At 40.2% G+C, this 22,183-nt stretch overlaps 1 protein-coding gene across 3 annotated transcripts in view; it reads left to right on the top strand.

Moving 5' to 3' along the window:
• Positions 1-21,964, top strand: part of lingo1a (leucine rich repeat and Ig domain containing 1a) — a 180,281-nt gene extending 158,317 nt beyond the window's left edge. For all 3 annotated transcript variants that reach the window (XM_066669837.1, XM_066669838.1, XM_066669839.1), the window contains one exon: positions 17,078-21,964. In XM_066669837.1, the coding sequence (XP_066525934.1) occupies positions 17,090-18,937 (1,848 nt within the window). In that variant the 5' untranslated portion in view covers positions 17,078-17,089 and the 3' untranslated portion in view covers positions 18,938-21,964. The remainder of the gene's footprint in view (positions 1-17,077) is intronic.
• Positions 21,965-22,183: the final 219 nt, after the last annotated feature.

Here is a 22,183-nt window from a genome sequence, read left to right as displayed (position 1 = left end):
TTTTGTGGCAGCGCTGAAAAACTGGGAATTTACAGCTCTGCTAGCACTGCATCTTAGAGAAACTACATTTCATTCTCCCACAACACATCTGTTAATACACCCCCCCCACCAAAAAGAATAAAAAACAATAGCTGGCACTGCCAAACCAAAACCAGTGCCTTAATCAGTGCCTTGCATTTGTTTATTATTCTAGAAAGAATAATTGTGCCCACCCACTTTTGCCCAGGCCTACCCAAAGATCTAGTTCTTGCTACGCCAACAGTCCATTGATACGTTTATTAAAATTTAGATTCAGAATTTATTTTCACTGATAAAACCTTTGCTAGGAAACATGAAGTAGAAAAAACAGGAGGAACATATTAACATTACGTGCTGTTGTGGAGGGTTTGTTGTCACACACATGACCAGTAGGTTACTGCCGGGATTCAAAGTACTAGGGCCTTGTACAGGAGGCAGATAAAAAGACTTGGGATGCCAACAGACATTTACAGAGAGCAGCCTGTGTATGTGTGCACAGGGAGAGCTGTCTACCTGCCACTTTGGCCATTGTGCTAGTTCAAAGCTGTTGCATGCTTTTGATGATGTAAAGACCATGTTGGACTATAGCCGTTTATTTGCTAGTCATGACTCCTCAGCACTAATGGTAGATTTGCTGGACGCAAGCTAAGCTGAACTGCCCCCACCATGGGTCACCTTGCCTCTTGTGCACATGAAAAGCAGCAGATCAATTTCCTAAGCAAAAACCACAATTGTGCTGCCGGAGCGGGTCAGGGATTATCACAGACCAGTGCCGTACAACCTAATTTGGCTTTGGCGAATAACGGGTGTAGGCAGGGCAGCAGAAAAGGAGTGCGGGAGGATGCAAGGACAGCTTAGACGAGTAATTTCATCTTTAATTACTCATAATTCCCCCGTGTTTAACGCCCGGCAAATTGTTGTTGCGTTGATGTTGTTGTTGTTGTTGTTTTCCCTCCAGCTCATAATCGTTGATAGTGTGAGGGTCAGCATTCCCTCTTAAGCCTCTTAGCTGAAGGACGCATGAAAAGGTTGTCGAGGAGGCTCTCGGAGGATACGAGAGAGGAGAATGACCTGCTTTTTTGAACATGCAGCCTCAGCTCCCTGAACCCCTTTGCTTCACTCGCTTTCTGCCTAGTCTTCAGTTAGAGCTCAGCGTCTGGTATCAATAACCCCTTCCAGAGCGCTTTATCAGACTAATTAAGGCCTCATCTCTCCCTGCCGTCCCTCAGAGGAGAAGGATTAGACGGCGCTGACGGAGGGAGAGAGGAGATGGCGTTGGCCTCTGCCTGGTTCTGCAGGCCCTGTGAGAGGACAGGAAGAGAGAGAAGGATGAAGCACGGGCCTGGGAAAGCAAATGGGCTGCCCTGATCAATAGTGTTAGGCAGCATTAGAGGAGAACACACACAGGCTTTTGAAGAGCATTGAACTAGCTGCTATCAGACCAAGCCTGGAGCCAGTCCTGTGCAAATGAAAAGAGCATCTACTCTCCAGATTCCTGCTCATTTAGAGTACCCTGCTGGCAGTGCTGAAGTCCAGTGCTGAAGTGGGTAGACTAGTGTGGTATGGTGCAGGATCCTGCACAGAGGCCAGTGCCATTAGGGTATATTGTTTCGTTGAAAGGATGTGCATTATCTTCTGGACTCCATTGTCCAGTTCTAAATCTCAGGTGCCCATGATGGGCTTTTTTGATGGCAGACTTAAGTCAGTATGGGCATTCTGACCAGTCTGTGGCAACACAGCATGTAGCTAACGGTATAAGTTCTGTTAACCATTACAACTCTTCAGAAAACATTTAGGCACAGCACTTCATTTTCTTATCTTTCAACAAGAGCAAAGAGAAACTATACAAGCCTAGTTTTGCTGGACCACCATTAGCTATATAGCCATTGTCACAGAGGTGTTTTCTGGCATTTCAAAAACAGCAAAGCCCAAAATATATACCCTTGTCATTGGAGTGCAGGTAACAAATACAGCAATGAAAAAAGGAGCACAAAGTTTTGTTCATAATATATAACACAAGCGTTAGTGTTTTTCTTGTTCATTTTATTTAAAGATAACCACTATATGATCTACCACCAAAGAACAAAGAAGACCCAGAACATTTTCTTGATTTTAAGAATTACAATTACTTGAATGTATTACTGAATGTAACGGGTTAGAGTAAAACACGTGACATTTAAGGAGACTGTGCACAGCTATATGAAGTTTTATAAACATACTAACGTCACAAAATGTCTCCCCACCACAAAGACACACACTCACATATAATTTTGCTGTGAGACATATTACGTGTGTAAATTTAGCAGAGTTCGGGGCTGCCCGGCTGAGCTTGTGAACTAACCAATGCCAAGCCGAAGCTCTGGCCATCGCTGCCCCAGAAACACACACAAACTGAGCATGTTCCTGTCTTATTTCCCATTATTCAGCTATAGTTCACGGTGAAGAACTTATTTGGTTCCAGCTGGGAACTAATTTTTATAGTGGAAACGCGGCAAATGGTTTCAAATTAATTCACAGACTGGAATGTGAAATATAGCTGAACTAACAACAGACGGTGTAGTAACTGAACTAACAGTTCCTATTCGTTTCAACATTCAACATTAGAAGTCAGTCAGTCCGTCAATAAGAGAAATGGCCTCTTCTAGGTCGGCCCAATAGGTGGCCAGGCAAAAATATAATGTTATTAACATCACACCTAACATCATCACAAGTAAGTTCAGAATATAGTTCTCTATACAGAGCAGCGACTAGATAGGATTTTGATTGAGATATGGGTCAGGTGATCAGTCTGTTTACTTATGTTATGAAGAAGAAAAAAGCATTTTTCCAGTGCTTTTTGCACATATATGGGGCGCCCACCAATCCACAAACTTTGGTCTTATTTTGCTCTGCTTCTGATGTCAGGTGGGTAGACATTAAAACTGAATCACATCCTCATCTCTCCAGTCAAATCTGAATTTATGTGAGAGCGAGATGAAACTAACTCTCATTTAAAGGAACAGGTGCGGAACAGGGCTGTTAAGACAGTGGGAGAACAGTGCTGTTGTGTTTGATGTTTGTGCTATTTAAAAAAAAATATATTTTTTCTGCATAAAATAGTGTTTATTTTTGTGTAGATTTGGGATCACACGTTAAAAAGTGTTGTAAGCCGGGATTTGGCATTTGAGCTGAATGAGAAGTTAATGGAAGATCTTTGGGATTTATGCTAATGTCTGTGCTTATTAGCACCAGGAATGGAGGAAAAGAAATGGTAAATGCTATTGTGCAGATTATGTGAATTAATTGTAGTAGTAACAAAGACCATATGAGTGACACATTCATGGTGTTTAAGCAGCTGTACACAGGCCCTAGCGTTTCCTGTTGGTTGTATTGTTTATAGTGGCATATCCCCTCCCAGCCTGCTTGTGTTTCTGCTTCACCTTCTTTAACCAAAGACTTATAATCTGTAAAAGCCTCTCAATTGCTTATGATGCATCTATGTCACTGTTTTTATGCCTATCACCCTTTTTCCCAGGTTATCAACTGAAACAGCGCAAAACTGTCTACAGTCAGCACCGACTGCATTTCTGATGCAGGCAGTTCCCACCTCAGAGAGTGCGGATGCGTTTTTGCGGGCCTGGCTGTACCCCATTTTCCAAGATTGTTGTCAGATAGAGCATTTCTGACTGAGACAGAACACAGCAAGAATCTAAAACACCTCCTCTGCCTCCCTCAATGAGGCTTTGATGCCACTCTTGGCTCAGTGAAAAGGAAACAGAGAGAGCGTTCAGTGAAAGGCCGCAGAAGGAAGCATAAATAAAGTTTCAAAAGGTTGAAAGGGGCCTCTGTATAGCTGAGTGTTCAACTCTCTGTATGTTGGTGTAGGTATGAAGTCTAGGGCTCTATCAGCCATCAGCTCAGCAAGGTGAGATTAAGTCACAGGCAGTGACTTATCTCCCATCCATCAGCTCATTCTGGAGCTTATTCCTTTTCTCAGTAAGGCCTCTCTCTCTCTCTCTTTCTCTCTCTTTCTCTGTTTCCCTGCTTCATTTTGTGCCTGTCTCTGGTGCCCGTCTCAGCATGTGGGCTTTTATGGGCTCGTATAATAATTCCTCCCCTTTTTCTTTAAGGGAGTACTTATGAAAAACTGTTTTTCAACTCACTGCATCAGAGAGGATAAATTTTAGATGAGTAAACAGAAGGAACTTTGCCGAGGCAGTTTTATATATCATTCAAGAGCCACTGAAATTCTCCAGCCATGAATCAACAACCGGTTTGCAAATTGGCAGTGTTAATTTTCTCATTCTTTTTCTCTTTTTATTTTCCCAGAGCTGAAAATGCAGCTTGAATTGTATTTCCTGTGTATGCTCTCTCTCTCTCTCTCTGCCGGTGAGGAGAAGGGTAGCGGAAAGCTCTTCTCTGTGGCAGTGCACTCATTCAGCAAGTGGAAATGTTGAGCACAAGTAGCGAGCACACAATGAGCAGCACATCATATCCCGTTTGAACAGTGAATGGGTCATCAAGCCGCCGTAGGAGCTTTCCTTTCTAACAAGACTGGAGCTGTAGATCCTCCTCTGTCCCGCTGACCACCGTGGGATTTAATCTCTGGGGGTGTGCCGTATGTAATGGCGGTATCATTTAGGACTCAAAGCTTTAAAGCTCCGACGGCTGAGAATCGCTCCAACACCTCAGCTCTCCTCCACGGTTCAGTCATTCACACTCATTCTCTCCTGTCATCTTCTCCCCACTCTATCTTTCTCTCTGTCAAACACATTGCCCTGATGGACATTATGACAGAGTGGTCACTGACTTGAAAGGATGAAATATGTGAATTTCAGTCTGTGATTGCCTGTATCTAGGCGTATACAATATGAGGCCAAAATTTGTAGTGATGGGACAATCCACTATTTTCAGTTCAGATCCGATTCAGATACACAGCTGCTGATATGATACAGATTCCTATACAAGAGCTGGTTTTACTTTAAAATTGTGATTAATGTTTTTTTTTAAGGGTACACCAAGGGGTGGGCAGTATGGCCAAAATGTATATCACAATATATTTCTTAATGTTGGTCAATACGAGTTAATTCCAGTATTGATATGAAGAGTATAAAATCCACTGAAAAACTTATTAATAGAACAGCACAAAATATAGGCTACACACATGTGGAGGTTTTGTGCACACCAATAGTGTTTTCAAAAATACCCACATCTACACTAGACTGCAAAGCTACTCAAAAACAATTGTCTTTCTTTTATTTTCTGTTTTACTTTCGCTTTTTTCTCACTTCATTTTATCTGTATTGCACAACCAAACTGACCACAAAGTTTTCAAAATCTCCCCCTTGGAGAGCATCACAAAAAGGCATTCCACATGGACCTCAGTGTTTTCTGTATATAGGCCCTCAGTTACAAACAGAAGTTACTATGGGTTCATGGTAAGATATGGAATTGAATCTGGATCAGTGATGTGTCTCCTTACATTATGTTAAATTGGTTTATGGACCAGCACAAGCTCCGAAATGGAATATGAATTGTTAAGCATGATATTGATTTGGAGTGATATCGCCCAGCACTACTTTGTGGCCACCTGTTCATCTACATTTTTATCTAAAATGAAGGCATTAATAGATCATTTACAGGTACTGTTTGCTGCACTAGCTGCCTCTAATCTTTTGGCAAGACTTTGGAAGACATGCCGTCACATATCTGTTTAGATTTCTTCCCATTCTACCACATAAATATTGCTGAGGTCAGATGATTAGTTCAGGATCATAAAACAATTCCCACTTGCTTCAGATATAATGGATGATATTCCATCACTCCATAGAATGGCATCTTGTGCTCCACACCCAAACCTTGCACTGGTGAGGGTGATATTAAGGTCATGTACAGTTGTCGGGTGTGGGTTGGGACACTGCATCAGGCTGCTGATCAAGCCTGCATTAAAAATTGACTGAATGATGTTGAGGTTTACATTTGATGGAAGGAGCACAGTGTCAGTTTTCAGATGTGATTATAAAGGCACTTTGGGTCTCTGGAAACATCTAGATATGTCTCAGCAACTGGTGAAAGAGCCCTGTACAAAAGGCTTCAGGCCAATTATACACAGACAAAAAAGTTTCAGAGGCACGATATGTTATTTCCTATTGATTGATTACATTTACATAGCCAAATTACAGGTGGTAATTCACTAATATTATATTGTACAACATCCTTAAATAAATTCTAAATGTGATGTGATATGACGTTATTTATCACAATAGTCATATCTCAAGCTCTTGCTATGAGTGTCTGTGTAGCCTGAAAAGCAGTCCACCCAAACCCATGACTTACCTACCCCCCAGAGCATGGCACCTTTTTATTCATTTATTCAAATAGCATTTGAGCGAAGGACAGAATGAGAAAGTAATATATGGCATTTGGGGAGAAGAAAAAATGTATTCCCATTTTAAATCCACTTTATCTCTTCTATTTTACAGACAGTTTGGTTTTTGACTTAATCTGAGCAGGTATTTACCAAGAGTGGAAGAATTTAATGTTTCACAATGTGATAATCTCTATCCACATCATTGATATGCTTTTGCTTGACTTGTTTATGTAGATCAAAAAGAAATTCCAAAAGTATAGTAAAACCACAATAATAATAATATATTTCCTCAAATCCTCCTGTTCTTAGTCACACTCCACAAAGAGGCACCTGTTGTTAAGAAAGCACACAAGGTGGAGTGGTTGTAATACTTTAATGAGACCCCATTTTGAGCAACACTGCTTTTTTCCATGAGAAGTTAAAAAACTAGTTTTAGACACAGATTGCTTTGTTCGTTTTTGACAGGCACTTGATAGTTAGGATTATGTTATTTATAAAGAATATATTTAAGGTATTGATTATACTGTTCCTAGCCACTCAGAAAGAATGGTCAAGAACATGTTTGCACGTTGTGCAATTTGAAACCAACTGAACATGCTGCAAGTCTGCAAAATCCTGAACTGGAAAACAAACTAGATGTGAAAAGTATATGCCATCCTGCCATACTCTCTGTGTTGGGAATACTTGAATCATTGCTGGATTATAGTCCTGTTGACTGTTAAATGCTCATATTTATATAATATTAGTTGTACTCAGCAGATCATGTTAAAAGAAAAGTACAATGTTCTCTAAGCAGAGTGACAACAATCTGCTAATCATGACTAATCAGCAGCAGCTTCAATAAATAAAGTTTCATTAAGGACAGAAATGTTATCTCTGCTACAGGGAAAGTTCCTGGGCTGAGGGACCCGGGGAGAGATAACATTTCTTCATTTATTTTATAGTGTGCCCACAGTTGGTGGTTAATATTGAAGTGCTATCTGTCTATCTGTATAAATATTACATTCACAATAGGTTGTCCCCAGCCCTCCAGCTTACTTGGGTCAGTCCAAACCAGTTTCATAGGATGTCCTGGGTCTTTGTTTTTCAGCTTCGTCCACCCATTTTTTGAGCAGTGATTGTGTTTATCCATTTCTTCTTATGAGTGCTTACAGATGGAAAGAAGAATGTGATCCATAGATGATATAGTTTTGAGCTAAGAAAAATAGCACAGTAAGATATCTAAATGTTAATGTTTTGAAATGCACATGTAGTGAAATAGTTTAAGACAGATATTAGTTTATAATAGTTTATCAGATATTTTAAATACAATGTGTTGTTTTGAGTATTTAGCACTAAGCACTAGGAATATCCATAATATGCACTAAAATACATTTAGTTTTTTTTTAACAAAGAAACAAAACATTAAAATGGTGCAAATTTCCATGAAAGCACAATATCACATTTGAGCACCTTTTGAGAAAAGTGCTAGAGTTGATTGAGAAGCAGGCAGAGGCTCAGTAAAACTAAAGTTGTTGTCTTTTTCAAATGTACTATTCCACATTTATGGGGCATCTTTCCTTCTTTGAATTCTCTATTTCAAAATGAAGGAGCAATTGTATTCTGGTCCCTGAGGCACCAGCACTATTTAAGGTGGAATAGGAAATTCGATTAAGAAGCCAACTTCATCTTCAGAATGAAACTGTTTTGAACGCCCTGGCAATACTCCTGACTCTTGACTATTCTTGACAACTCTGACTCCCTGAGGGGATAGGAGTGAGCACAGTGCTTGATAATGCCGGTGTGTGGTACAAAATTTACAAGCCATAACAGTTTCATCCATATGCTCCTTTCACATGTACCACTTCTGCTCAGTTGCTATATGTTTTCACTGCAGCTCTGTGTGAAGATTTAGGGGATTATTACAGTAAAAAGTAACTGTGGCACTTAAACTATATTCCACACACATTAACAAATACATTTACATTAGTCATTGGAAACACTGAAACTCATTTTCTTTGTCATGTTTTGTGTTATGTAAAGGTCCACTGAATTAAGAAATTACATTTCAGTTTTTATAGCATTTTTAGAATGAATCAACTTTTCTGGAAATGTGGCGTGTAAAGTGTGTAAAAAAATAAATGTGTTCTTCCAGGTAATGGGTAGTTTTTGAAGCACCGTGGTAATATAAAGCCAAGAAAAGAATGCTGATTTGCAAAGGGAAGCTGAATGTTAAGTGATTTGATTGTTAGCTTAGCTAATGGCTGCCGTGCAGAATGAGCTGTTTAACAGTGTGAATAATGCTGCTCATAATGGCTGGAGCGTGAATGACATTGTGTGTGTATTGGCAGTCACAGACCCTGCCACAGCACAATGCTTTCCATCTTCTCCTGTGCCCCTTTCTCTCTTCACTCAACAATTGATGGAAGCTGGACAATGATGGCTGTGCTTTAGTAGTTTGAGGAGTAAACAGCCTAAATGGTGGCAGCCATAACACGCTACATTGACACACAGGCATTTGTAAGGTTGCTTTCGTGTGTAATGTAGCCATATAATTTAGTTTTTATATTCGAGCACACATTTGGTGGCATTTACAGCCAATTGTTTAACAGTGAATATATTAAGTATTCATCTGGTTTGTGCAAACCTTATTCAGATATTTCTGTATGAAATCTATTATTCTGTGCTCTGATGAGCAAAAGATATTTAAGATATAAATGTATTATATGTTAATAAGGGCATAATAAAACTGAAGTATTAGGCTCAGGTCAATAAAACATGCATTTAAAATATATTAAATATAAATATTGTGAATTGTGCAAAATTATAAACTGGTTATCATTTATATTTGACATTTTCAACATCTACCACTAATACTGCAGTAATTCAGTATAATAAAGCTATGTCCACATTACAGGCCTCAGTCATCAATTCATCAGCACAAGTACTGCATAGTAAAGAAATCTGTCCCTAAATGGCTTCTGACCAACAAAAATGACATAATATTTGTGAAAAGACTCATTGTATTAAAACTGTAATAAATAAATAAAAAGACATTTGTAGCTTGTGTGCTTTACACTCACACTTTTATCACATTACACTCCGGAGGACAGAAAGCACCTTGTTAAATGTACATGATTAGGATGAGAAGGCAAAAAATGCTGGCCAGCTTGTGTTCACTGCTACACCAAGAGATGTGCTGAATCTTATTTATTTCCCTACACCCTATGTAGTGCAGATTGTAATTCATAAAATAACAGTAGTGCATTGTATGTTGAAATACAAAACCAATCATTTTTTGGGTGTAAGCTTCACATCTTTCTGTCAAATTAGTGCCCTGTCTGGGTGTAGTTGTTTTAGTTAAATGATTTGTGTAGTGCTCTATGCATGGAGTATGGTGCTGTTTGGAATGCAGATTTCCTCCATTGTTGTTTTGCTGTGCTGCCAGTAATGGCAGATGTGACGGCCGTAGTCGCAATCGTACAAGCAAAAAGACGCATGAAATCTGAATGAAGTCACATGCTCACAGATCAGATATATATCCAATCTAGGACCACCTATGAAAGTAACTCAAAACTGATTTTGTCCATTTTTTTTTGTCAAAAAAGACATGTTTACTCAGATCTGTGTCCCAGTAAGTGGAAAAATATTGGATGAAACATTTCAGCCTGGTAATATGAACATAACCTAAATACAAATTTTATATGCTAGTATTCTGATGAAAAATATTGATTCGTTACTAATGTAAGTTTAAGGTATGTACGTTTATGTGAAGCACTGTCACAATGACTCAAAATCATTAGTTCGTAAAATCTAAGCATGAATGCAAACATTGATGTGTGTTCGGTGTTGGATGAACAGGGGATGGATGAACGGTAATCGATGCAATCAGTATCAGCAGACATTTGATTAAAGACTGTCTTTTGGTGCGTGTTTGGATTTTGTCAATATTTCAAACTAATATTTCATTTCATCAGGATGTTTTACTCCAGAAGAGCAGAACATTAGAGTGAGTGCAAATCAATCAGCAATGTCTTCACACGGAATCCTTCAAAAAAAAAATTAATAAATAAACGTAAAAAGAAGTAAAAAAGAAAGAAACCCACGTTTTTCTTTAATGCTAATCTAGGTTGTAGATTTGTGCGTCAATACGCGCATTGGCAAATATGTACATGAAACATCAGATATTGGCAATGGCTCCAAAATCTCAAAGCCCTAAAAATCTTTTTATTTTTCACAATTTCTCACAAAGGTTTGATGTCCCACTGAGTAGGTTGAGGATGTATGATAAAGAACTCCCACATGCTGCTCTGTGCTGGGAGGTTTTTTCGGAGTCTGTAGAGCACACTCGGCATGATTTCTATGACTAATTCCAGAACGCTCGATAAATACCAACCCAGAATTCTGTGCAGTATGGGTTTTTTCCTCTTAGGGCTTTATCTATACAAGTCATTGCGTTTTTGCATGTGAATTTTCTTTGCATTATTTATGCCCAGTTGAGTGGAAAGCATGTTCTGTGGCCGTTTGCTTCAAGATACACAGATCATTGTGCCTGTTCTGTGTGAATGCCTGAGCAAGTTGGTATGTAGTGTGTGTGTGTGTGTGCGCGCGCGCGTGCAGCACCAGTGGGCTCTGTTATTCCTCAGGCCTCTGGCACAAATGAGGCGTGTTACATGCATTCATAGCCAGCTTGGCAGCCTGTGGACCAGAGCAGAGTCCGTCCGGGTCATCAGCTGAGAGGAGTACGAGACAGTGTGACCTTTGAGGCAATTATTCTCTTATTTGCCTCACCCTTCATGGCTATTCTCCTTTCACGTGTGCCAGTTTACCATTCGTGGCAGTTCACCACGAGGAGGAGGGAGACTGAAGGTCAAAAGCTTGTGAGCTGTGGGATGGATGAAGGGAGGGAAGATGTAGAGCGTTAAAAGTCCTCGAGCATGTGTTTGTAGCTGGAGAACAAACAGGTTTGACCATTTGGGTTGTTCTGACTCATTTCTAGAGTGTGATACTATCAGCAACAATAGATACAATATTCCTGTCTGAAACTTAACTACCATTTTGGGCCTCTTGAGCACTGTTACTGTGGGTGGCTTCAGTGAAACCTCTGTCTTCTGGACTTTAAATTTTCAGAGACATTTTGTTGATAGCTGGCACCATACTGAGCTTTGGCTTTATATTTAATCTGTTAACATGCCCCAGAGATCGACATGTTTAACTCCATTTTCCCTGTCGTATGTCGAAATATATTTTGGTCTTGAGCTTAATTTTTATACAGTTCAAGACAAAATGATTTACAGATTGAGGGCTAACAAAGTGAAACCTCCATGAACACAGAATGTACTGCAGTCACAGTTAATTGTTGGTAGTATAATGGTTATGAACCCACATATTGCTAAAAATCCATTTACCGTATGGATTTCACATTTACATCAGCAGCATGTGTGTTTATAACATTGAAATGGTTACAATAAATGGAGTGATGCATAATTTATGGCGGCACAAGGCTACTTAGTGGCCAAGGCTAATTAGCATTGCAAGATTCACAGGCTGCTAATATTTGCCCACAGTATTTTCTGGACCTGTGTTTGGTAACATGCAGGAATATATTATACTCTCTCACACATTTTGTGAGATTAAAGTAAGGATGGGAAATTGTGGACATTTACATTGGATGTGTTCTTTAAAGAATTTTCTTATATTCTAATATATACCAAGGTATTTTATAACTACATTTAGAAACTGAATTTGGCACTAAATGAGGCATAAACTTTATTAAAGTATATAACTTATGTCTATTTTTATGCTGATCCATCAACGTTTATAAAATTTCGCAATTTGGTCTACAAACCAAATTGTCCCCCTGGATCCAGGATTAGCATTATGGAGAATACTAACACAGTAACCTAGCGTCAGTTCAAAAAAGTACAATAAATACATAATGCAATATGTGTTCATATCACAATACCAGTATCATTGTGTTTTTACATACCATCTACCAAATTCTGAACCTAGTGTTGAGTCTAATCCTACTACTGACTTCCCGAGTAGAAAATCTAAAGAATACAGATCATCTAACAGATGGCTACAGCTTTGCTTGTTTATCAGTGTATATGTGATTAGTCCATAGGACTATCATGATGCAGAGCCAGTCTTTCTGCCTCTACTTCAATGTATTAAATTTCTTTATGTAGAAATATAAACTCTTCTAAAGATAGCATATGTTCACAGTTATTTTTCACTTTACTTGGTATCGTATATATATGCTACTGGCCACTTTATTAAGTATCTATTGTATCTAAACTCATTGACCACTGTCATTTAGGTGCACTTGGTGACTCTTTACAATGTCTATACATCATCTTTAACTCCACTTCTAAATAATCGACAAACAAGACAGGATGTCTAATCATGTGCACAGTAAATGAACCTGCTCAGAGGTGGTCCTTATCCTAGTCATTATTGAATGGTGTAAGGAAAAGCTAAAAATTATGAATGGCAACAGATGAACTATATTATTTAATGACAAATTGCACCCACAAAGTAATTGTCTACAGAATTATTACAGATACACAGTGAACATAGCTGTACCTAAAAAGGGGAAAGTGTGTGTTTGTATTTTAATAGGCTTACTGCTGGCTAAGTGTGTGTTTAATAAGTGTTAGTTCATTGAAGTGTAAATGTACTGGCCTGACCCGTGAAGAGGGAGGTCTGAGGCATGTGTGAAGGTGTAGAGTTCAGAAAGTAAATGGAGCAGCTGGTCTTTGTTGGAATTCTGCACCTTGTTACGCAGAGCAGCTCCACTCTGTGGATTAAAGTCTCTCCCATCTGTCCAGCGTCAGCTACGATTTAAACTGCCTCACATCATGCTCCGCTCGCCCAGCCCGCTAGACCCAGATCTCAATCACAGTGACACCTGCGGTCACCTTTCAGCCCGCTTCAGCACGCACTGAACACACAGGTATCCAGAGAGTTGAACAAGTGTCAATATAAGCCCTACTGGACTGTCCAGACAACACGGGCACAACATCAACAAATAGCAATAACAACAACAGTCTGCTTCCTAGGTTGAATGCATTTCTGATGTAAAGGATGCTCCAGGGAATTTACAGTGCAATCAAGAATTCATTAGTATTTTTTTGGATATTAAAACGTGCCACTGATCTACCTTCTGTAATTGCAATGGATGAGTGTTGGACTTGCACTATTAAATGGCAAGCTGCTCCTAAACAACTGATCCAACTCATAAAGGGGTTGGTCATTTAGCTAATGCAGTTAGCTGATTGGTTTAGTCATTAGTCATTTCCAGTGCCACGGCTCTTCAAAGCTTGTATTTGTCATTACTGCTCTAAGATAATTTGCTGCATCAGTTTTAGAACATTTCAAAGTCTCTTGCTTTGTCTCCAGTATAACAGGACAGCTCTAATTGCTGTATGCAGATGCCAGACCATTTAATGGTTTGTAGATTATTAATACCTTCAAATCCATTCAAAGTACATGGTCAGTTGTTTTTCAAAAAAGAAAAGGAAAACATTTCTTACACATTGAATATAATCCATAAATTGTCATATTACTCTCATATTTTTCAATATGAAATGCAGAATGAGAATAGATTCTCCCTTGTAATAGTTTTGTGGGTCCCAATGCGAGAAAGGTGCAGGAGTTAAATCATTTTTGGTGATGAAATGAAAGGGAGATAATGGAGGGTTGGTGTTAAAATTAATTTGTCAGTCTTGTTCCAACTGTATATGAGCACTGCATACGATTACGGAATGGAGTTTCAAAGCCATGCAAATAGAGAAGGACGGGAAACAGGAGCAGGATTAGGGCTCGCAAGCAGCGCTGGAGAGTCTGCCATGGCTTACATTCTCAGCTCTCAGCTCTAATAGCAGTGACAGCAGTCTTAGAGGGATTCGTCTACAGATCACAGGTATTTAGCTCCAGTGTTTAAGAGGGATTGTCACTTGTGTTTTCTGACAGCTGGTGCATTTTTGTTTTCTTAGGATTGCCACAAACAGTACTCTTTGCAGAAGCACAGAAGTTTTGTGTAGCGTTTCAGAGGCTAAATGTCATTGTGAATATGCCAAACAACTTTACTTTGAGTTTCTAGGTAGTTCATATGCGTTCAAGGTGGATTTGGTTTAGGGGTGGGTGATACACTTAAAGTTTGACATCACAAAACCTCTGGCTCTCCTAAGGTTTAATAGTAGAGAAGAAGAGCCAGTGTTAAAAATACTTAACGTAGCACACAGTGCACAATGAGATTGGAATTATACCGGTATCGGCAGATAACCGCTTGAGGACAGTGACAGTACAGGGACACGAGTCAGTGAGAAGTACTGTTAAGGAGAACTATTGTCACATTTCCCACCTCTAAAGTACTCCTAGGTGGTACTGAATAATACTGCCGGGTGGAACTGTGGTTTTACAGGTAGAGTTTATGTCACACAACTCCAGGGGGCTATGTGAAATGTGGGTTCAATCCCTGCCTTGGGTCACTGTCTGTGGTGTGTGGTGTTCTCCCTGTGCCTACATAGGTTTCCTCTGGATGTTGGTAGACATGCTGGTAGCTGGTCTGGTTTTTCATAAATGACCATAGGTATAACGTGTGATGGAGCTCTGTCCAGGGTTGGTTCCTACCTTGTGCCCAGTGATGCCAAATGGGCTGCCCACCCAACATGACCCTGAACAGGATGTAGAAAATGAAGGAAAGTTAGTGCTAATTAATTATAATACCTGCCCCTACTTTAGTGCTAGTTAAATGTTCAAGTTAAAGGTTCAAGTGCCCTCTGTCAATAGGCAGAATTTGCCATTACCTTCGACTAGTCTCCCCTCCACCAAACCCTGTTTAATGTCGCTCCAAAATGCCACGGACATTACATTTCTGTTGTGCTGGCATTTTGAAGTGACTTTTCCTACGATCACTCTGTACATGTTATAAGCAGCTCAGAAACACATTCTCTTGAAGGCTTATGGGTTTTGGAAGTAGAAGCTGGCAGCTGCTTTTCTAGGAGAGGGAAATTGATGAGGGAACCTTTTAATTTGCTCATGGGGATTTGTGGACAAGTGGACTACAGTTATCTAACAACAGCAGAGCTGGGAGGCGTATATAAGTGGAAGGCATAGCTTGTATGAGCGTATGAGGTTGCAGTGTACATCAGTGGCTGTAATCACCTCTTCAGACTCTCTGAGGTGATCAGTTTTCTTCAGAATTGCCATTTTAAAGAGTATTTTTTTCTAACAGGATCTACATGTAATGGGCCATTTAGGCAGGGTGAGCTGAAGTCTCTTCATGCATCAACTGCCTGCAGTAGTTTGTGTTTTCTCTTGATAACAATGACAGGATTAATCACCACTAGCACTATTTGTCTTAAATTATTCAAATCTAAACTCTTTTCCTTTTTTCAAAGCCTCAGAGTCTCTTTTCTTGCCTATGTTCAGATGATGCAGATAGTGCGTGCCACAGCTGTGTCCATACATGCAGCTTGACACCAAACGAATTGGATTACCCTCTGAAAAATGCTGATAATACCAGAGGCACCTGCCCTGTTCTACAGTGCCGTCATTTCATATTAGCAAATGCGCATTCTGTGATTAATGCAGAGGGAACAGTGCTCTGGCTTTAGAGATATAACAGCAGAGGTGCGTAGCGAGGACACAAGTGTAATCAGGGAATACACTGCTGTTAATGCCTGTAACACAAATAACACACAGCTCAGCCGTTCAGCTACACCTCGGCTTCTCATCATGTCATGAATATGCTGCCATGGTGATGCAATACTCTGGTTCCTGCTAAATTCTTCACACCATCCACAAATAGGAGCCTCTGCATGCACAAGGCCTTTGAAGTAAAGCTTGAGAGGGACGCAAGGCAGAATCCAAATATGTCAGCTCTCTCTATTATGCAAGCACACACACACACACGCACACACACCTTCCTCTGATGGTTCCCCTCCATCCTCCTGCACTTGTCTGCTCGGTCTTCATGAATGTTGCAGTGAAATTCTTGTAGTTGCATCTTGGTCAAGGATTTAGTTTCATGAATCTTACATCTGACATTTAGATATTTCTAAATATGAGAATATCACAGACCTATCAGCGTGCTTTTGTAAGCAGGAAAATACACTTGCTTAAGGCTGAAATATTTAGAGAATATGATCAAATATGGTTTGGGATTTGGATTAAATTTATTTATTATTTTACTTATTAGTTTGTTACATGTGGTTTTTGCCTTCATGTAAACAGCACATATTCAAATTGTAATTGCAGAATGAAAAGGAACCGATATGTTGTTGCTGTCCAAATAAAAACATGCATCTCCAACGTCGTATTTTTACAAGATAAGAGAAAAAAACATTTAACTTTCAGTGGAAGTCAGTGTAAAAAAAAGTATTCCAAGTAATTTTGGAGCATTTCTATTGGTCCGTTCAGCATGCAATATTAACACAATGTGAAGGACAGCTGCTGTGTTTAAATGATGTATTAAACTAAAAATCTACAAACATGGACCATACATGAACCAGTATGTCACATGAAATTATTTACAAAATGATGGCTTTCACACAATGACTTATTTGTGAATTATATGAATATTTTTTTTACACAGCTTCATAAAGCCATAATAACAGACGTTATATTCATGCATAATCTTCCAATATTGTCCTGAGTATCCCTCTCAAAAACTCTCTCTCTCTCTCTCTCTCTCTCTCTCTCTCTCTCTCTCTTTATCTGTAGGTAACCGGTAGGATGGTGGCAGGGGAAGCGAGCGGGCACAGCTACCTGGTGGCGTGCTGGCAGCCCATTCTAATTTTGATGTTGGGCACGGTGCTCTCCGGCTCTACCACTGGCTGCCCATCCCGCTGTGAGTGTAATGCCCAGGAGCGCTCTGTTGTGTGCCACCGCAAAAAGCTGATGTCGGTTCCTGAGGGGATCCCATCCGAGACACGATTGCTAGACCTCAGCAAGAACCGTATCAAAACTATCAACCCTGACGAGTTCTCTGGCTTTCCCAACTTGGAAGAGCTGGAGCTCAATGAAAACACCATTTCCACCATCGAGCCTGGGGCCTTTAACAACTTGTATGGCCTACGGACTCTTGGGCTACGCAGCAATAAGCTGAAGCTTATCCAGCTGGGCGTATTCACAGGCCTCAGTAACCTCACCCGGCTAGACATCAGTGAGAATAAGATAGTTATCCTGCTGGACTACATGTTCCAGGATCTGTATAACCTGCGGTCTCTGGAAGTAGGCGATAATGACCTGGTGTTTATATCCCACCGAGCATTCCACGGCCTCAGCAGCCTGGAACACCTGACCCTGGAAAAGTGCAACCTGACCTCTGTTCCCACAGAGGCCTTCACTCACCTGCACAGCCTCAACACCCTGCGCCTGCGCAACCTCAACATCAACAGCATCAGAGACTACTCCTTCAAACGCCTCTACCGACTCAAAGTTCTGGAGATCGCCAACTGGCCCTATCTGGATACTATGACCACCAACTGCTTGTATGGCTTGAACCTTACATCCCTGACGATCACCAGTGCTAATCTCACCTCCATCCCGTACGTGGCCCTTCGGCACCTGGTTTATTTGCGATTTCTCAACATGTCCTACAACCCCATTGTTATAATCGAAGGAAACAAGCTGCACGACCTGCTCAGGCTGCAAGAGTTTCACCTGGTGGGAGGCAGGTTGGCAATGATCGAACCGTACTCTTTCAGAGGACTCAACTATCTGAAAATCTTAAACGTGTCTGGGAATTCCTTAACCACTTTAGAGGAATCGGTCTTCCACTCAGTGGGGAATCTTGAGACCCTTGTGTTGTACGATAACCCTCTGGCATGCGACTGTAGGCTTCTCTGGATCTTCCGTCGCCGCTGGAGGCTCAATTTCAACAGGCAGCAGCCCACCTGCGCCTCCCCTGAGTTTGTCCAGGGCAAGGAGTTCAAGGACTTCCCCGACATCTTGCAACCCAATTATTTCACGTGTCGCAAGTCCAGGATCCGGGATCGCAAAGCACAGCAGAGGTTTGTGGATGAAGGAACTACAGTCCAGTTCGTGTGTCAGGCAGATGGAGATCCAGCCCCGGTCATCATGTGGCTATCTCCACAGAAACAGTTCATCACTACAAAGACGATAGGAAGGCTTAGTGTGTTTGCTGATGGTACCCTAGAGGTGCGCTACGCTCAGATCCAAGATAATGGCACGTATGTGTGTATTGCAAGTAATGCAGGTGGAAACGATACAGCTCTTGCTCATCTTCGCGTCCACAGCTACTCTCCTGACTGGCCCAATCCGACCAACAGATCCTTTGCTTTTATCTCCAACCAGCCCAACGACAATGGAGCCAATGGGACAAAAGCAACGGTCCCGTTTCCCTTCGACATTAAGACCCTTATCATTGCCACCACTATGGGCTTCATCTCCTTCCTTGGTGTGGTTTTATTCTGCCTGGTGCTGCTGTTTTTGTGGAGCAGGGGTAAAGGCAACACCAAACACAACATCGAGATCGAGTACGTACCGCGTAAATCAGATGCGGGGATAAGCAGCAGCACTGCTGATGCTCCTCGCAAGTTCAACATGAAAATGATTTAATCCAACCAGGGAGCCTGAAAGACCCTGTAAACAGAGAACAATGTTGAAAATAAGAGCTCCCCTCCCTGACTAGCCTCTGGATCCCGGGACTTTCTCCACGGAGGAAGTGTGTGCGTTTCATTCCTCTCTGTTCTAAAGATGGATATGTGGCACAACAGTCCTTTGTTTCTGTTTGATGTTGAAAATAAGAGGGGAGAAAAGCTACCACACTCGTCTGGGATGGCGTTTGTCGGCTTGGCCTTCAGGGACCATTTCTTTGAAAGAGAATTGTGTTGTAAGACATTCGAGTTCCAGTGGATTTTTATGGGCAAAAGGAAATCTATAAAAGACAAAAAAAAAACTTGATTCCTTCTCAATGTTCGTGTCGAGCGCCAAAATACAAATGACAGATCCTCATCCTCCTTCGCTGTCCTTTTGCCTGCATTATCCGTTTTTTGTATGATTTCTTTTAATAACCAAATGGAGATAATTTTATTAATCTGCAAACGAAGACATTTCTGGGTTGATAAGCACATTAACCAGTGCCGCGCTCTCTGAAAAATGCTGTATGTTGCAGACCATTACTGCCATGTCTTTAACCTATCCATGGCCACCCAGTGTTGTCGTTGCTCACTCTATCAAACAGTGAATCATCACCTTGGATAACATGGTCTTACTTTACGCTCAGTAGCGTCTTGTACATAAGATTCTGCTGAATAATTTAGTCTTCGTTTCTTTTTACTCACATTCTCATTAACAAGGGTGCTTGAATCCTGAAATGGAAACTTTTTAAAAATAGAAACAATCACGACCTTTATACGTTATTTTTGTGCAAAAAAACAAATGTCTGTGATTATTTGGGTCACCATACATTTATTCTTCTCTTCTTCAGTGTGGTTTTTACCGTCTGTAATGCTCTGGCTATGGATAGGTCAGTTCAGCATAAGGATTTGCCAGTGTTCCTATTAGGTTTGTCTTATTTGATCTCTGGAAGTGTCTAGAAATGAATCATTTCATGCTGATTCTGAGTGATAAATTACTCAATAAGACATTCAGCTGTTTGTGGACCTAACAGAATGCAAAGAGCTTTTCACAAGCCACATTGTAATAGTTTTATTTTGTTACAGTTGTTTATGTTTCTTAGAGCTTTTAACACTCTAACAAGAGAGTAACTTGGACGTAGATTAATATGATGCTTATGGCTAACGTGACTTCATAAGGGCATAGAGTGTTTCAGTGCTATGTTATCTCTCAGTGTAATCCGAATACGGAATGGTTTGTTAATGCCATTATCCGTATGTTTATGTAACGCATCACATCCCCCTTGCTTCATACCTATGGATTAAAAGCTTTATAGTTTTATAATGTTCTATTGCACATCTTCGACTTGTCCATGTAGCAGTGTATGGGGATATGAGTGGTGATCCCTTAATATACTCCAAAAAAAAAAAAAAAAGATTGAAAGAAGTTAATGTGCTTGACAACCCTGACATGTTTAAATGCTGCCTCTAACCGTTTAAACTAATGGTCTAGAAAAAGATTTTTTTTCTTCTTTTTAATTTTTTGAATAAACTAAAGCTCCCTTGAATACTATCCAAATAAACATTCCTTAAGCACTCCCTAACTATTTCACTGTCTGAGTCTGACTCAGAAATGGTGAAGAGCTTAACCCTATTAACACGAGTAGCACAGTTGGTTACAGATAATGGCGTTGTTGCTGGTTTTTCCAGGGCGGTGTATATGTGTGTGACATCCTTACCTTAGTGAAGCCTGTTGTGTGTGGGTATTGGAGCTTTGAGGATGTGAGGGGGATAAAGGCAGGCTCTTTATAAAGATTGACTGTGAGCTGGGTGTTGGTTTATGGGTTAAGTGGGTTATGCTGGAGTAATTGTTTTGTAGTGCTGATGGGGTCTACAGATGGTGGAGGAGGACAGATGGTTTCAGCCATAGTGATCTGCTTTAGAGCAAATCCCCCTCACACACAGGAGCGAGGAGCTCAGACTCCGCTCCTAAAGCTCATCACCGATGCTCTTTCTGTTCTAAAAAAAACCGCCGCTGCACTCGTCCCGCAGCCTCCGGCTCCTCCAGTTTTGAGAAGACTGCAAAGAAAAAGGCCGTCTTCTCACTTCTCTCTTCTTTCATCCCAAGACTATGTCCAATAACGTGGTCCATGACATTCTATTTTATTGGAAGAAAAAAAAGATCTAAAACGATGAAAAAAAAAATATGTTCAAATTGTTCTGTGCAATAAAGGTTAATATGCAGATTTCTTTTTTCTTTTTTTCTTTGCTTTTTTTTATTAACACAGTTTTATTGATGTTGAATTGTTGAAAATATGGTATGTTGTATTAAACAATCTATGGAGCTTTTTTATAAAATATCACAAGGCGTATCTTGATTGAAATTTCGGCTGATCTCAGCAGATGTTTGTTACATCAGTGTGATTTTAAGGAATAGGTAAGACTTCATTCTGCTCACAGATCTAATGAAGCTTTATACAACAGTGTCAGCTCAGTAAAACCACAGCTCTGGTTACTTTCACTTTTTGAAGGGTTTCTGATATCCAAGCCTGATAATCCAGGAGCTTATACAAACTCTACCCACTCCTCCACTACACAGCTTGAGAATTACCACAGATTCTTCCCTCTGGAAAAGTAGTCCCATCTCTGAAAGATTGGATTATACAGATTTACATCGTAATCGCTGAGTGGAAGGAGCAGAAAGGTCCAAGCACGTTCATTATTGGGCCAGTCTTTCTTAAATTAGTCCATAACAATATATAATCGTTGGCCCATGTTTCACATAAAGCTAGTTCATCAAAAAGAGGCTTCTTGTATACGACAGTGACGGTCAGTGTGAACGCTGGGAAGTTTCTAAACATCATTGAAGGGTTTTTGAGTGGGTGATGCACTCTGGTGTCCTGTCCGGTGCGTTCCTAACCAGTGATTCCATGTAGGCTCTGGATATAATGTGACTCTAAAAAGCATAAAGGGGTTACAGAAGATGAATGAATGAACGACATATGCATTTATATACCTCATGCATTAAGAAGCCTATAGAATACAAGATTATTAGAATTGTTTATGAATTAATTGTGTTTTAACAATATTCCAGCAGCTTCAGGTTGCATTCTCTTAAATAAATGTATTTAATTTACCTCAATTGCATTGTTTATGGTCATTAATAATACATCACAAGGTGTTAGGTTTAAAAAAAAAAAGATTAAAAAAATTCTATAATTCATTCTTTCATTTTCTGTAGCTGAGT

Source organism: Hoplias malabaricus, chromosome 4 (genome assembly GCF_029633855.1).
Source record: "Hoplias malabaricus isolate fHopMal1 chromosome 4, fHopMal1.hap1, whole genome shotgun sequence".
Classification (NCBI taxonomy): Eukaryota; Metazoa; Chordata; class Actinopteri; order Characiformes; family Erythrinidae; genus Hoplias; species Hoplias malabaricus.
The sequence above is the reverse complement of the archived record's forward strand: the minus strand, read 5'-3'. Positions and strand labels throughout refer to the sequence as shown.